This window comes from Trachypithecus francoisi, unplaced genomic scaffold, assembly GCF_009764315.1.
Source record: "Trachypithecus francoisi isolate TF-2019V2 unplaced genomic scaffold, Tfra_2.0 Lachesis_group0, whole genome shotgun sequence".
Classification (NCBI taxonomy): Eukaryota; Metazoa; Chordata; class Mammalia; order Primates; family Cercopithecidae; genus Trachypithecus; species Trachypithecus francoisi.
The window spans coordinates 24727473-24744660 of NW_022681453.1; the positions used below are offsets into that span (position 1 = coordinate 24727473).

At 39.5% G+C, this 17188-nt stretch overlaps 1 protein-coding gene across 23 annotated transcripts in view; it reads left to right on the forward strand.

Moving 5' to 3' along the window:
- The first annotated feature begins 5343 nt into the window (after positions 1 to 5343).
- The window catches only part of CCDC66 (coiled-coil domain containing 66), a 58603-nt gene continuing 46758 nt past the window's right edge, over positions 5344 to 17188 (forward strand). For 3 of the 23 annotated variants that reach the window (XM_033210163.1, XM_033210164.1, XM_033210165.1), the window contains exons 1-6: positions 5344 to 5447; positions 7364 to 7428; positions 9772 to 9887; positions 12197 to 12638; positions 14684 to 14849; positions 15040 to 15143. In XM_033210163.1, the coding sequence (XP_033066054.1) occupies positions 5437 to 5447; positions 7364 to 7428; positions 9772 to 9887; positions 12197 to 12638; positions 14684 to 14849; positions 15040 to 15143 (904 nt within the window). In that variant the 5' untranslated portion in view covers positions 5344 to 5436. Of the gene's footprint in view, positions 5448 to 7363; positions 7429 to 8074; positions 8101 to 9771; positions 9888 to 10767; positions 10895 to 12164; positions 12639 to 14683; positions 14850 to 15039; positions 15144 to 17188 lie in introns of those variants that run through there. The other 20 variants (XM_033210167.1, XM_033210170.1, XM_033210168.1 and 17 more) reach the window with 19 other exon arrangements.

A 17188-nucleotide genomic window follows, 5' to 3' on the forward strand; every position in this document is an offset into this window, starting at 1 on the left:
ATGTGTTACGCTTTGGGGGGAATACAGAGCAAGGGCAGCATGTCCCTGCTCTCAGAGATTATATTCTAGTGGGCATTCAGGGAGAGTCACAAATGCTCTGTGGAGGGAAGTGCAGAGTACACCTTGGAGTGGGGGAGGGGTGTAACCCAGAGAGGGAGACAGTAAGGGAGGCTCCCAGGAAGATGTGACATCTTAACAACAACTCTGTAGAACAAGTTGCTCAGGTGAGGGGCACCCTGAGGAACAGCATTTCAGCAAACAGTAATAGCTCCAGGAGGGCAGGGATTTTGTCTGTTTCGGTTACAGCTTTATCCCTTGTGCTACAATAATTTTGGGGACACATTAGGCACTCAATAAAGTATGTGGAATAAATGACTACGCAAAGGTGGGAGACAGGAACAAGTGTGGCTACATTTGAGGAAATGAAAGATCAGTGTGTTAAGAGGGCAGTGGTGAGAGGTGAAATTTAAAAGGTCAAGATGGGACTCATGAGATTGTTAAGACCTTTGCGCTTTGTATCAGGAGCAATGGGGTTTTTTAATTATCAGGAGTTTTTTAACAGACTGTTTTGTAAGAGTGATTTTAGGTTCACTGCAAAATTGAACAGAAAATAGAGATTTCCCATATACTTTCTGCCCCTTCCCCAACCTACCTCTTTGTCAACATCCCCTACTAGAGTAGTACATTCATTGCAATGGATGAACTTATCCTGACAAACCATTCTCGCCCAAAGTTCATAGTTTCCATTAGATAGAGTTCGCTCTTGCTCTTGTGCATTTTATGGGTTTGGATGAAAATGACATGTTTATTAGTCCATTTTCACACTGCTATAAAGAACTGCCCAACAATGGGTAATTTATAAAGAGGTTTAATTGACTCATAGTTCAGCATGGCTGGGGAGGCCTCAGGAAACTTACAATCACAGTGGGAGATGACAGGGAAGCAAGGTACCCCTCTTCACAAGACAGCAGGAAGGAGGAGTGCTGAGCAAAGGGGGAAGAGCCCCTCATAAAACCATCAGCTCTTGTGAGAACTCATTCACTGTCACAAGAACAGCATGGGGGAAACTGCCCCATGATTCAACTATCTCCAACTGGTCTCTCCCTTGACACATGGGGATTATGGGGGTCACAATTCAAGATGAGATTTGGGTGGGGACACAAAGCCTAACTATATCAACATATATCCACTACTATAATACCATACAGAGTAGTTTCACTGCCCTAAAAATCCTCTGTTCTGGCTATTTAACCCTCCTTCTTCCAATCCCTGGCAACCACTGATCTTTTTACTGTCTCCACAGTTTTGCCTTTTCCAGAATGCCATATAATCAAACTCATACAGTTTGTGGGCTTTCCAAATTGGTTCTTTCACTTAGTAATATCAATTTACATTCTCTCCATGCCTCTTCATGACTTGATATCGAGATCATTTTTTCCTAGTTCTGAATAATATTTCATTGTCAGGATGTGCCACAGTTTATGCATTCACCTACTAAAGGACATCCTGGTTGCTTTCAAGTTTTGACAATTATGAATAAAGCTGCTATAAACATCCATGTGTAGGTTTTCCTGCGGACATACGTTTTCAATGCCTTTGGATAAATACCAAAGGCGGCAATTGCTGGGTCACACAGATGGTAGGAATATGTCTAGTTCTGTAAGAAACCACAAATGCCAGGTGCAGTGGCACACGCCTATAATTCCAGCACTTTGAGAGACCACAGCAGGCGGATCTCTTGAGCTCAGGAGTTCAAGACCAGCTTTGGCAACATGGCAAAAACCCATCTCCACAAAAAAATACAAAATTTAGCTAGGCATGGTGGCACACACCTGTAGTCCTAGCTACTCAGGAGGCTGAGGGGGGAGGATTTCTTGAGTCCAGGAGGTCAAGACTGCAGTAAGCCAAAATCATGCCACTGCACTCCAGCCTGGACAACAGAGTGAGACCCTGTCTCAACAACAGAAACAAAAAACGAAAAGAAAATCACCAAAATGTCTTCCAAGTGGCTATACCATTTTGCATTCTCACCAGCAATGAATGAGATTGCATCCTCACCAGCACTTGGTGTCATCAGTGATCTAGAGTTTGACCATTCTAATAGATGTGTAATAGTATTTCATTGTCTCATTTTGCATTTCCTGATGATATATGACATATAGCATCTTTCATATGGTTATTTGCCATCTGTATTCAGCATCTTTTTAGGTGAGGGATTCATCAAGGTCTTTGGCCCATTTTTAAAATTGGGTTATGTTCTTATTGTTGAGTTTAAAGATCTTTTTGTATATTTTGAATAACAGTCCTTTATCTGATATATCTTTGGCAAATATTTTCTCCTAGAACGTGGCTTATCTTTTCATTTTCTTATCGGTGTCTTTTACAAAACGGAAAATTTTAATTTTAATGAAGTCCAGCTTATCAATTCTTTCTTTGATGGATCATGCCTTTGGTGTTGCATCTAAGCAGTTATAATCATATGATGTTAGTTGTGGGCTTATAAAAAAAGTTATCATCAAACCCAAAGTCATCTAGATTTTCTCCTATGTTTTCTTCTAGAAGTTATACAGTTCTGCATTTTACATTTAGGACTCTGTTCTATCTTGAGTTAATTTTTGTGAAGAATGCAAGGTTTGGGTCAGACTAACATTTTTGCATGTGGATTTCCAATTGTTCCCGCACCATTTGTTGAAAGAATGTTTTCTCCATTGTTTGGCTTTACTCCTTTGTCAAAGACCAGTTGACTATGTGGGTCTATTTCTAGGCACTCTATTTTATTAATAGATTTGTCTATTCTTTCACTAATATGACACTGTCTTAATTACTGTAGCTTTATAGTAAATCTTGATGTCAGGTAGGGTCAGTCCTCTGACTTTGTTCATCTTCAATATTGTTTTGGCTGTTCTGGGTCTTTTGTCTTTCCATATAAACTTTAGATTTGGTTTGTTGATACCCACAAAATAACTTGCTGGAATTTTGACTGGCATCGTGTTGAATCTATAGATCAAGTTGGGAAGAACTGACATCTTCACAATATTGAGTCTTCCAATCTATAAACACAGAATATCTCTCCATTTATTTAGTTCTTTATCAGTTTCGTAATTTTCCTCATATAGACTTTATATGTATATTGTTAGATCTATACCTAAGTATTTCATTTGATGGGATGCTAATGTGAATGGTATTGTGTTTTTAATTTCAGCTTTTATTTGTTGATTACTGACATACAGGAAAGCAATTTAATACACATTAACCTTGCATTCTGCAATGCTGCTATACTCACTTATTAATTCCAGGAGGATTTTTTGTGGCTTCTTTCAGATTTTCTACATAGACAATCATGTCATCTGCAAACAAAGTTTTATTTCTTCCTCCCCAGTCCGTATACTTATTTCCTTTTCTTGTCTTAGCTAGGACTAAGGCTAAGTCTTAGGATTAGCTTAGACTTCCAGTGTGATGTTGAAAAGTAGTGATAAGCAGGGACATTCTTGCCTTGCTCTGGTTCCCGATCTCAGTGGAAAAGCTTCCACTTTTTCACTGTTAAGTGTGATATTGGATTCTAGGGGATTTTTTTTTTTTTTAGATAGAGATAGGGTCTCACTATGTTGCCCAGGCTGGTCTTGAACTCCTAGACTCAAGCAATCCTCCGGCCTTGGCCTTCCAAAGTGCTGCAGTTACAGGCGTGAGCCACCACACCTGGTCTCTAGGGGATTTTTTTGCAGATATTGCTTATCAAGTTAAGGACAGTCTCCTATATTGAGAGATTTTAAGCAGCAGAGTGAATTAAGCAGATTCACATTTTAGAAATAATTTTGGCTACAGGCTCACGCCTATAATCCCAGCACTTTGGGAGTCTGAGGGGGGACTCAGGAGTTTGAGACCAGCCTGGGCAACATAAAGACTCTGTCTCTACAAAAAATTTTTTAAAATTAACCAGGCATAGTGGTGCATGCCTGTAGCCCTAGCTACTTGGGAGGCTGAGCCAGGAGGATCATTTAAAACCATGATGAGTTTGAGGTTACAGTGTTATGATCGTACCAATGTAGTCATCCTGGGTGACAGAGCAAAATCCTGTCTCAAAATAAAACAAAACAAAAAGACAGAAAAAGCAAGTGTTGGGTTGAAGAAATTAGAACCCTCATATACACTGCTGGCAGAAATGTAAGATGCTGCAACTTCTGTGAAAACACTTTGGCAGTTTCTCGAAAAGTTAATCACAGAATTACCATGTGACCCAGTAATTCCACTCTTAGGTGTATACCAAGAAAATTGAAAATAAGGATTCAAACAGATACTTGTACATCAGTGTTCACTACAGCATTATTCACAATAATTAAAAGATGGAAACAACCCAAATGTCTATCAATGGATGAATGAGTAAACGAACTGTGGTATATATATACATAGAATGGAATACTATTCAATCATAAACAGTTATGAAACTCTGATACATACTACATGGATGCACCTTGAATACATTATGCTACATGAGAGAAGTCAGACACAAAAGGGCAAATATTGTATGATTTTACTTTTATGACATGAAGTATTTATAATAGGCAAATTCCTAGTGACAGAAATAAGATTAGAGGTTTCTTAGGATTGAGGGTAGAGGAGAATGGGAAGTTATTGCTTAATGGGCACAGAATTTTTATTGAAGGGTATTAAAAAGGTTTTGGAAAAACATACTGGTGTATTCCACAACATTGTATCATGTAATTACTACTTGAAAATGGCAAAAAATAGCAAATTTTAACACATATTACAATAAAAAAAGTAAAGGTTTGTCAAGCATTTAATAATTAATCTTTCATTTTTTTTTCTGGAAAGAGTGTGTGCAAAGATACTTAACAACTAAATGTAATGTGTGATCCTTGATTGGCTCTGGCTTTCTAAATAAAACGCCTATAAGATACTCTTAGGTCAAGTGGGGGAAATTAAATCGGGAAGGGAAATTAGATACTATCATGAAATTAATGATCTTAGGTATAATAATGGTACTGTTGTTACATAAGAGAACATCTATTCTTAGGAGATACATGCTGCAATGTTAAAGGGTTAAGCGTTACAAGGTCTGTAACTTACTTTCAAATGGTGACCCAAAAAAGGGTGTGTATGTGTGTGTTATGTGTGTGTGCGCGCGCGCCTTTTGCAAGGTTACAGTTGCGAGAAGCGCAGGTCTCCGCCACCGACGCAGCCGGGTCAGGCCAAATTCCGCGGCGCGTAGGGAAACGGCACAATCCGGGCTCGCAGCCGTCGCCCTGGGAGCCCCGGCCCAGCTCAGCGCACCAGCCAGCATGCCCCATCCTGATTGGTCCATTTTCTCAGCTCGCCGGCACCCCTATACCCAATTAGCGTAGCGCTTGCTGAGCGGCGGCGGCAACCGACGTACACAAGGGGCTGGAGCGTTCTGTGGAGAAAGTGCGAGGTCAGGCCATGAACTTGGGGTAAGCTGGGGTAAGGAAGGTGGTCGTCAGCGGAAAGGGGGGCCATGTGTATCTGGGTTGTCCCTTGGAGTCTTTAGCGGAGAACGTTCCCAACCTGCGCCGCCGAGAGGGACAGAGCCCAGTTCTCGGGTAGAAGAGCGAGGTAGACGAGTCGGCCCTTAGCGACTCCACGGACCTTACGTTTTCTCTTAATGACTCGCATTAAAACTGCCCGTGATTCCCGTTTCGGTCCCTTATTTACCTCAGGATGGGGAGGGAAGAGAGCTGAGGAGGAAAGGAGAGAAATGACGAGACAGTTAGAGGAAGCGTGGAGGCTAATGGGGAGGACTCCTGGCCCACGCCCCGGGTTCTTCGCCACCTTGTTTTTGGAGTTTTGCAGAATGTCGGAGCGCCCAGATTAGTTTTAGGTGCACGAGGCGGGGAACCGAGGCTTCTCAAGAAATCGATGTAGTACCAGTGCCTAACACCTAGTAGGCGCTCCTTACGTAGGGGTGAATAAATAAAAAGGACTGGTACATGGTCTTAATCATTCGCAGGTTTGATATTTTAAGAAGATGAAGGCCGGGCGCGGTGGCTCAAGCCTGTAATCCCAGCACTTTGGTAGGCCGAGACGGGCGGATCACGAGGTCAGGAGATCGAGACCATCCTGGCTAACATGGTGAAACCCCGTCTCTACTAAAAATACAAAAAACTAGCCGGGCGAGGTGGCGGGCGCCTGTAGTCCCAGCTACTCGGGAGGCTGAGGCAGGAGAATGGCGTGAACCCGGGAGGCGGAGCTTGCAGTGAGCCGAGGTTGCGCCACTGCACTCCAGTCTGGGTGACAGAGCGAGACTCCGCCTCAAAAAAAAAAAAAAAAAAAAAAGAAGATGAAAAGCCACCACCAAACTCTCACTTAAGTACACATCGTTCAGCAAATGTTATTATGTTTTAGAATCTGAGGATATGGAAATAAATAAGATAGCGTGTCCTTTAAGGAGATTACAGTGTAGTGCGTCATTGAAGATACTTTACCATTCAAGGTCTTTTCTTCTTGGTGACGTTTCACCAACATAAACATGATCTGTTCATAACCCTGCAATAGGGAAAGTCGTAAAACCTATTCTTTCCAGTGTTTTACCTTTAATAGTTAAGTTGAGGTAATTTGATTTCCCGTACCTGAGCAGCACGGCAAATTTCGCATTCCTAATCAGACCTTTCCCAGCCTCTCTCTCCCTTGACTGGCTTTCTGGATTTAATTTTCTCTCTCTGAATTATGGACTGTATGTATGGGCTGCCATTTTTGTTTTCAGTGGAATTTTAGGACCTTAACAGACATTCAAGTTTTGCTGGCAGTGCCTGCTGTTACTTTATGCCTTTGCTTTTGACATGCACGTATAAAGCATCCTACTAAATATCAATATGTATTATTTGAAATATTCAAAGTGGCACTCTTTGCTCAAGCAGTTACTAAACTTGATGGTGGTGTTAGTAGTCATTTTCGATGCTCCAGCACTCCATAGAATGTGTTAGTCATGAGTTCATTATGAAACTAATGAATGGTGGTTAAATATATCTTGCTCCTTTAACTTATGTGAGGCATTTTGGTAACAGCATTATTTTTTCCAGTCTAGAATTATATAAAAAAAAAAAAAAAGGTGGTATAACTGAATTGATAGTTTACCAATAACAAAATGAGGTTTCAAGTTAATGATAACAATGCTTGTGTTATTGAAGAGTTTCAAGAATTTTCCCTGTAGTTGTGGGTTTTATCTTGGATTGCAAAACGTTTTTAATAAAAAGACTGGTTTGATGTGTACAAGATTTCTGCATAAATTCAAAATAATGGATTTATTGTCCAGGTTCAAATTAACATTTCTGGTTATTTAAAATGTTGGGGTTTGTTAACAATGAGAGACAACTTTCTTTTTTTATTGCAGAGATGGTTTAAAGCTTGAAACTGAATTACTGGATGGAAAAACCAAGCTAATATTGTCTCCATATGGTATGTTATGTTACAGAAATCTGAAATGTTAAATTTTAAATTCGTACATAAAATTTATATTAGTTCAACAGACTTTTTGCTTGTAATAGAGTGATATTTAAATATTTTGAAAAAAACTGTTTCCTCAAACTTCTTCAAATTTATTTCTATCCAAATCGGATTACAACACTGCTTACTACTGTCAGTATTCAGACTCATAACATTTAATGTCCCAGTATAGTGCGTGTTCATTATATTTGCATATAGCAAATATCCTTATTGCCTGATGAATAATACAAGTGAAATTTATGTGATTATGTTCTTTGCACATAAAGAGTGTATCATTTGAGAAAAGTTTATAGTAAGACCACAGTAAAATGCTAAACCCACTTTTAGTATTCGTTTTTAATCTCAGTGTACTTTGGTATCTTCTCCTTCGCATTTTTTTCTGTTTATTTTTCCTTGGAAAGATAAAAACAAAAATAAAATAGAAGTAAATACTTGAACTGGATTGGGAAAGAACACTCAGTCAAGATCTAAAGTTAGTGCTTTCGAGGATAATGTTGCCACTTTAAAATCTTACAACAATATTAATTACAGTTTTCTTGCATGACCACCTTAGTATGTTTTTGGTGGACAGTTTAGTAATTTTTTTTTTCTTTTGTAGAACGTAAATCAAAAATTTCTGTGAAGGTAAGCCATATGACTTTGACCTGACCTGTTTTCGAATGTAAAATGCAGTTTTCTTTACAGTGGTTAGAAAATAATTCCTGGGAAATGTCAAGTGTTCTGAGGAATTTGGAATTATAGTGAGAAGTTACTTTCTTGCTTTCAGATTGGTCCTTTCACAGAAATTGAATCATTTTAGGTTTAAAAAGCCCAATAGAACCTCTTTCTCTAGATAAGTGCTATTCAGTAAAGCATCTGTATTAATGGAAGTGTTCATTAATAAAGTCAGTATTATCGAATATGGAAGCCACTAGTCATGTGTAGTTATTGAGCACTTAAAATGTAGCTAGTATGACTGAGCAACTGAATTTCTAATTTCCTTTAAATTTTAATGAAATTTAATGGATAATGGACTGTCCTGGACAGTGCAGCTCCAGAGATCTTTAAAAATAGATATTCAGACTTTAAGCAAATGTTTTTTCTTTTCATACTCAAATTCCATTTGCCCACACCAAAGGGGAAATTTAGTTCACAAATTGTAGCATGCATTTAGCTTTTTCCTTTAAAAGGTTGCACTTGAGCTTAAGGGTAGTTTTCCTTTTAAATTATTTTCCCTTATCAGGAATCTATTGTGCTTTTCTTCTGCAAAATACATTATCACTTTGTTTATTTTAATTTTTGAGACAGAGTCTCACTGTGTCACCCAGGTTGGAGTGTAGTGGCATAATCATGGCTGCGTATCTTCCTCCTCCAGCCTCCTAAGTAGCTGGGACCATGTGCATGAGCCACCATGACCGGCTAATTTTTTAAATTTTTAGTAGAGATGGGATCTCATTATGTTGCATAGGCTGGAATTATCATTAAAAAATTTTTTTTGAGATTAGGCATGGTGGCTCACGCCTATAATCCCAGCACTTTGGGAGGCCAAGGTGGGTGGATCACCTGAGGTCGGGAGTTCAAGGCCAGCCTGGCCAACATGGTGAAACCCCATCTCTGCTAAAAATACAAAAATTAGCCAGGCATGGTGGCGCTAGTCCCAGCTACTTAGGAGGCTGAGGCAGAAGAATCACTTGAACCCTGGAGATGGAGGTTGTAGTGAGCCGAGATCGCGCCACTGCACTCCAGCCTGGGCAACAGAGCAAAATTCCTTCTCAAAAAACAGAAACAAAGCCAACTTTTTTGATACTTCTACTTTTCTTGTTACCTATTTCTTTTTTAATTTTTAAATTAATATCAGTAGGAATTTATCTTCTCCTCTTCAATAATTTACTACAGCCCCCTTTTCTTTTATCTTTGCAGTGTCTTAAAGTCTTTACTTGTCTGTGGATAGAACCCAGTTTGGATGATATACCACTTTGCCCTTCAACTCTAAGCCCTTGATGGCTTTACTTGCAGGTTTAATCAAGGTGAAGAAGTTGCTGGAGTACCCAAAATATCCCTCAATAAATAGGTGAAGATGATCAGAACAATTCCCCAAGCTACATATAAAAATTGTTTATCTTTCTCTATCATATAGTTATATACCCTGTATGCTCCCCTCATCACAGACTACAGATTGTATGTTATTCCTACCGCTTTCCCTATTAAAAATTGCAACTAACTGCTGTTACTTGAAACACATTCACAAATACAGTGGCCTTTATCAAGTTCCTAGATGAAAAGCTATTTGTAATGGTTGATTTTTATCTTCTCCAGGCTGGTTTGTTACAGAAGCCACATTTGTGAAGACATTTTATGTCATTTTAACCAACTCAGAACATCTGAAGATTTATAAGCCTATAATGAACAGAATTACTAGTCTTGGATTTTTGGTAGGCCTATAATAAAGTTACTAGTCTTGGACTTTTGATTACTAGACTTTTAATTTTTAATTAAAAAGTTCTATCAGCTGTCAAGAGGTGTTTTAGGATTTTTTTTTTTTAGAATAACTAATATGTTCTCAACTAATGTTGAGCCTAAATTGTTTACTGCTTTAAAGCAAATTGTTTGGGTTTATCCCCATTGCATTTGGGACTTCAAAATACTGATGCAACCTAAGTTTCCTTTCTGTATTGATTGTTTTCAAGAAGTTTATCTTCCCATATTGATAGAGGTTACAGAGATCCTTCTCATTTCTTTTTGGTCTTTACAGACTATAAACACCAAAATCAGTAGTATTTTCTTTCTTTTTTGTTTTGTTTTTTAGTTTCCCAAATTTCACAGTTCGGCAGCTAGATGTTGAATTCTCTTTTCTGTAAGTTATTCATGAATTCTGTCTGCATAGTGCTTTTCTTTGTTCCTTCTAATGGGGTAAGCTCCTGAGTTACTACAACACCAAAAGTCTCTTTTTTCTTTTTTCCCATTTCCCACTGGTTGAATTATTGTAATCTGCATAGTATGTTCTTTAAACACAGCTGAACTCTATCTCATTATCATCAAGTTTAACATATATGTGGTCAAAGTGCTTTCCTAATTCTATCAAAATCTGTGCATTTTTCTTTTTTCTTTTTTTTTTTCTTTTTTGAGACAGGCTTTCTCTCTTTGTCCAGGCTGGAGTGCAGTGGAACAATTATGGCTCACTGTAGCCTCAACCTCCTGGGCTCAAGTGATCCTCCTGCCTCAGCCTCCCAAGTAGCTAGGACTACAGGCACATGCCCACACCACCATGCTCAGTTAATTTTTAAAAATTTTTTGTATAGACGGGAGTATTCCTGTGTCGCCCAGGCTTGTCTCAAATTCCTGGTCTCAAGTGATCCTCCTGCCTCAGCGTCCCAGAGTGCTAGGATTGTAGGTGTCAGCTGCTGTGCCTAGCCTCTCCTACATTTTTCTTCAGTCCATGGTAATGAAGTAAACTTGGTTACTTGCGTAATTTCTTAAGTTTATAGGAAGAGAAATGGGAAACTACACATAGTCCAGTATCATAAGTAATTTGTTAAAATAATGGATTCTAAAACTCTTACACTTAAAATAGTCTCAAAGATTAGTTGAACTATAAAACAACAAAATTTTTATGAGTATGTCTGCATGTGAGAATCAGTGACATACTAAAAGGTATTTGTAATATTAGTGCTAGGTAGCACATTTTATATGTGTATTTTTTGTTTGTTTGTTTTAGAGATGAAGTTTCGCTGTTGTTGCCCAGGCTGGAGTGCAGTGGCATGATCTTGGCTCACTGCAACCTCTGCCTCCTGGGTTCAAGCAATTCTCTTGCCTCAGCCTCTTGAGTAGCTGGGATTATAGGCGCCCACCACCACACCCAGCTATGTTTTTTGTATATTTTTTTTTAGTAGAGATGGTGTTTTACCATGTTGACCAGGCTGGCCTTGAACTCCTGACCTCAGGCAGTCCACCCGCCTCGGCCTCCCAAAGTGCTGGGATTACAGGCGTGAGCCGCTGCACCCGGTCCCCATTTTATATTTAAAAATGTTACTTTTCTCTGATTTGTTCTGGTCTTGGGATCCTGGCCCCATATAAATTGTGAAGTCAAGTGATATTAAACAAATCCATTGAACATTGTCTTTATAATAATGAAAAATGGCTGGGCATGGTGGCTCACGCCTGTAATCCCAGCACTTTGGGAGGCCAAGGTGGGTGGATCACCTGAGGTTAGGAGTTCGAGATCAGCCTGGCTAAGAAATCCCGTCTCTACTAAAAATACAAAATTAGCCAGGCGTGGTGGTGGGCACCTATAATCCCAGCTACTCAGCTGGCTGAGGCGGGAGAATTGCTTCAACCCGGGAGGTGGAGGTTGCAGTGAGCTGAGATCGTGCTGTTGCACTCCAGCCTGGGCAACAGAGTGAAACGCTGTGTCAAAAAAAAAGTAGTTAAAAAAAATTTTTTTAATTAAAAAAAAAAAGAAAAGAGATAATGTAGGTGGTATAATCTAATGACACTAGATTCAAAGCTGGAGTATAGTGGAGTTGTCCTATAACAACTATAATAAAAGTTCCTGAAGTAAGATAATTTCTAGCTGTTGATGAAGATTTGGAAGTATTAAGAGTTAGTTTCTTAAGGTTATATTACCTAAATAGCAAAATGGAAAAAAGTTTAGAGGACTGATTTATCACAGATCATATAAATAAAGATAATTGTTGATTTTTCTTGGACAGTTATAAAGAATAAGCTTCTGGTGTTTTAACAGATGGGAAATAAGACCAAGATTGCAAAATGTCCTTTAAGAACAAAAACTGGGCACATTCTAAAATCAACACAAGATACTTGTATAGGAAGTGAAAAGCTTTTGCAAAAGAAGACAGTTGGTTCAGAAACATCACAGGCAAAAGGTGAAAAAAATGGAATGACTTTTTCATCCATTAAGGATTTATGTAAACAATGTGTAGATAAAGACTGTCTTCATATCCAGAAAGAGATTTCACCTGCAACCCCTAATATACAGAAGACTAGAAACACCGTAAATACATCTCTAGTAGCTAAACAGAAGCCTCACAAAAAACACATCACAGCTGAAAACATGAAGAGCAGTTTGGTGTGTCTAACACAAGACCAACTACAACAGATTTTGATGACTGTAAACCAAGGAAATACATCTCTTTCCCTGACTGAGAATGGAAAGGAGGCAAAAAGTAAGATTTTTATAAAGTTTTCATGAATTTTGATTTTTTCAATGTGTATTTTAGAATGTCAGATTCATTGGGTTTTATGTAACTGTGACTCTTAAATTCTAATTTAACCTGTCAATCTATTAAAATAATTGTTCTTTTAGAGGACTTTCTCTGATGTGCAAAATTATTTTTATAGTTGTGCCATATTTTAAGGTTAGTGCTCAGAATATTAAGAAACCCAGTTTCTGTGGATTTTAGAAAAAAATGTTAGTACAAAAAACTATTATATTTATTTTAGAATATAGGAGGCTTTACTCATTTAAAATAGTTATATGAAACATTGTTAAGAAAAAAACCCATTATGGTATTTCCAGTGAAAATTAAGGAAACTTTACTATGACTATTTGACTTGAGTTGCTGAAAAACACTGCTTTCCTGGCTGCTGCATTCCATGCTAAGAATTGGCAGTACTTTTTTTAAAAAACAAAGTTAACACAGATTTGGAAGGAACAGTAGAGTGTTACAAGCTTTCTCTTTCACAAGTCCTGGCATTGTATCATGTTTTTAAAAGCCTTCTAATTTCCACTTTGGGATAAGGAATTGTGAATATGAAGACAATAGAAATATCTAAAATTTTATTAGGCAATAGTGAAATAAATAAAAAATTAACAGTTCACATGGAGAGGCCCCACAAATGGTTTGGGGACCCAGTAACTCCTGTATATTCCCATGATACTCAAGATGGCATTCTTTACTCTCTTGTTATAGATTATTCTTGGTAAAATGAGGGAGCTGAATTTTGTCTTTAGGGCTAAAATTCTAGCAACAACCTGCTTATTAGGCATAATGAGAGATTATATCAACAAAGTTAAAAGCAGAATTTGCCTAATCATGTAGACATTCATATTAAGTATGCTTTCTCTTCACTGGGAGAACTAGCACATTCAAAAGATATCAGAACATTTTTTGAGCCAGCCCATGAGCCCTCTGTAAAACATCTGATTTTGATGTTATGGCTGGGACATAGAGACAATTCATGAAAAGGTTTTCCACTGATTTCACAGCTAAATAAGAAAAGTAATGTCAAGGTAATGAGTATTTATCAAGATATTTGTATTTATTCCCCTTTAGATTGTGATTTGTGTTATAATTTTTATTTATTTATTCATTTTTTGAGACGGAGTCTCGCTCTGTTGCCCAGGCTGGAGCGCAGTGGCGCGATGTCGGCTCACTGCAAGCTCTGCCTCCCGGATTCATGCCATTCTCCTGCCTCAGCTTCCCAAGTAGCTAGGACTACAGGCACCCGCCACCCCGCCCGGCTAATTTTTTGTATTTTTAGTAGAGTCGGTTTCACTTTGTTAGCCAGGATGGTCTCGATCTCCTGACCTCATGATCTGCCTGCCTCGGGCTTCCAAAGTGTTGGGATTACGGGCGTGAGCCACTGCGCCCGGCCAGTTTTTATTTTTAAAAGCATGTTGGCAAGAGGGAATGGAGATTTGTTTTCTGTTGTTGCTCGCTTGTTTTCTTCCTTATTTGATATAAGAAACTGTATGACTGTGGTCATGAGCAAACCATTTAACCTCTGGGCTTCAGTTTCCTTTTTTTTTTTTTTTTTTGAGGCGGGATTTGGCTCTGCTCCCCAGACTGGAGTGCAGTGGCACAATCTCAGCTCACTGAAACCTCCACCTCTTGGGCTTAACCCATCCTCCCACCTCAACCTCCCAAATAGCTAGGACTACAGGCACTGCCACCACATCTATCTAATTTTTGTATTTTTTGTAGAGACGGGATTTTGTCATGTTGCCCAGGCTGATCTTTAACTCCTGAGCTTAAGCAATCTGCCCGCGTCAGCCTTCCAAAGTTCTGGGACTACAGGTGTGAGCCACCACACCCTGCTTCCTTTTTTCCTTTTTGACGGGAAGGGAAGCTTAATAGCCACCTCAAGGATTGTTTTGAGAGTTAATTTAAGTAACGTATAAGACATGTAAGAACTGTATAGCAGTATGTCAAGTACTATAATAGATGTAATTTAGTGTTAATTTTAAAACATGTATTTTACCTCCTAGGTCAATATAGTCTACATTTAAACAGTATCTCTAATCAGCCAAAGGATGAGAATATTATGGGATTATTCAAAAAAACTGAAATGGTTTCATCTGTCCCAGCTGAAAGTAAATCTGTCTTAAATGAACATCAAGAGACATCTAAGCAGTGTGAGCAAAAAATTGCCATGTATGTAACTCCTGTCTGTTATTATTGTGTGGTCATCTTTGGAATATGGTTTTGCTTTTCCTTTACTTGCGTGTGAAATAGTTACTCTGAATAGTTAGAGCTATTTAAAAGCTTATTACTTAATATTTATGGAGTCAGTTGTATAGAAATGTATGATACAGTTTCTATTATCTTTTGTGTTTTACCTTAGAGAGAATGAATGGAAACCAGCTGATATATTCAGTACTCTGGGGGAAAGGGAACGTGATAGAAGTTCGTTGGAAGCAAAAAAAGCCCAGTGGAGGAAAGAGCTAGGTAGGTAACTTTTATACCTTTATTATAGTTTTATTGGGTTAAAGAATATGTATTGAAGCCGGGCGCAGTGACTCACACCTGTAATCCCAGCACTTTGGGAGGCCGAGGCGGGCAGATCAGGAGGGCAAGAGATTGAGACCACCCTAGCCAATATGGTGAAATCCCATCTCTACTAAAAATATAAAAATTAGCTGGACGTGGTGGTGTGCGCCTGTTGTCCCAGCTACTCGGGAGGCTGAGACAGGAGAATTGCTTGAAATTACAGATTTCTGTTATAGTCTTGAAATTTCGTTAGTGACTAAGAAATATCCATTACTTCTTTGACTAAACTTGGAGTCTGCATATCACAGTTTGCAAAATGTGTGACCTAACAGTTGTATTTCTTAACAATAGCTATGCTAAAGGCATGAGATGGGCTTCACTCTAGTTGAAAAACTAGTGGCCGGGCACGGTGGCTCAAGCCTGTAATCCCAGCACTTTGGGAGGCCGAGACGGGCGGATCACGAGGTCAGGAGATCGAGACCATCCTGGCTAACACGGTGAAACCCCGTCTCTACTAAAAAATACAAAACACTAGCCGGGCAAGGTAGCGGGCGCCTGTAGTCCCAGCTATTCGGGAGGCTGAGGCAGGAGAATGGCGTAAACCCCGGAGGCGGAGTTTGCAGTGAGCTGAGATCCGGCCACTGCACTCCAGCCCGGGTGACAGAGCGAGACTCTAGTAAGTTGGCCGGGCGCGGTGGCTCAAGCCTGTAATCCCAGCACTTTGGGAGGCCGAGACGGGTGGATCACGAGGTCAGGAGATTGAGACCATCCTGGTTAACACGGTGAAACCCCGTCTCTACTAAAAAAATACAAAAAACTAGCCAGGTGAGGTGGCGGGCGCCTGTAGTCCCAGCTACTCGGGAGGCTGAGGCAGGAGAATGGCGTAAACCTGGGAGGTGGAGCTTGCAGTGAGCTGAGATCCAGCCACTGCACTCCAGCCTGGGCGAAAGAGTGAGACTCCGTTTCAAAAAAAAAAAAAAAAAGAAAAAGAAAAACTAGTAAGTCTTGTGAGGCCATCACTAACTTGGCTGGGATGGGTGACATAGAAAAACAGATAAGCAAAACCAGGTGAGTGGCTCACATGTAATCCCAGCACTTTGGAAAGCCGAGGTAGGGGATTGCTTGAGGCCAGGGGTTCAACATCCGCCTGCTGGAGCAACAGAGCGAGACCCCATCTCTACAAAAAAAGAAAAAGAACTACTTGGAAATGACCGGAATGTTTTGTGCTTTAATCATTTTTGTTGTTGTTGTTTTGAGACGGAGTTTTATTCTTGTTGCCCAAGCTGGAGTGCAATGGCGCCATCTCAGCTCACTACAGTCTCCTCTTGCTGAGTTCAAGTGATTCTCCTGCCTCAGCCTCCTGAGTAGCTGGGATTACAGGTGCCCGCCACCATGCCCAACTTACTTTAAAAAATCTTTAGTAGAGACGGGGTTTCACCATGTTGGCCAGGCTAGTCTCGAACTCCTGACCTCAGGCGATCGGCCTGCCTTGGCCTCCCAAAGTGCTGGGATTACAGTCGTGAGCCACCACACCCGGCCTTATGCTTTAATTATTTTAAAACTCAGTTTACTTTTTTTTTTAAAAGTCTCAGTAAAGCACCTCTATTTAAGTCATGCTTCCAGTAACATTCTTGGAATTTAAATTTATACATCATCGAATTTTGTATTTAAAGAACTGTTGCTTGGGGGTTTAGTTTTGACTATATCTGTCAGACCCAGGGTTTTACGTTTTTTACTTGTCAGCAATTAAGAAATAATAGCTAACATTTATTGAATATTTACTTTGTGCCAAGCCCTATATTGAGATAGACACTATTATTATCCCCATTTTATAGAAGAAACCAAGCTTAGAAAGTTTACCAGCAGTTGGCTGGGTGCGGTCGGCTCACGCCTGTAATCCCAGCATGTTGGGAGGCTGAGGCAGGTGGATCACAAGGTCAGGAGATAGAGACCATCCTGGCCAACATAGTGAAACCCCGTCTCCACTAAAATACAAAAAATTA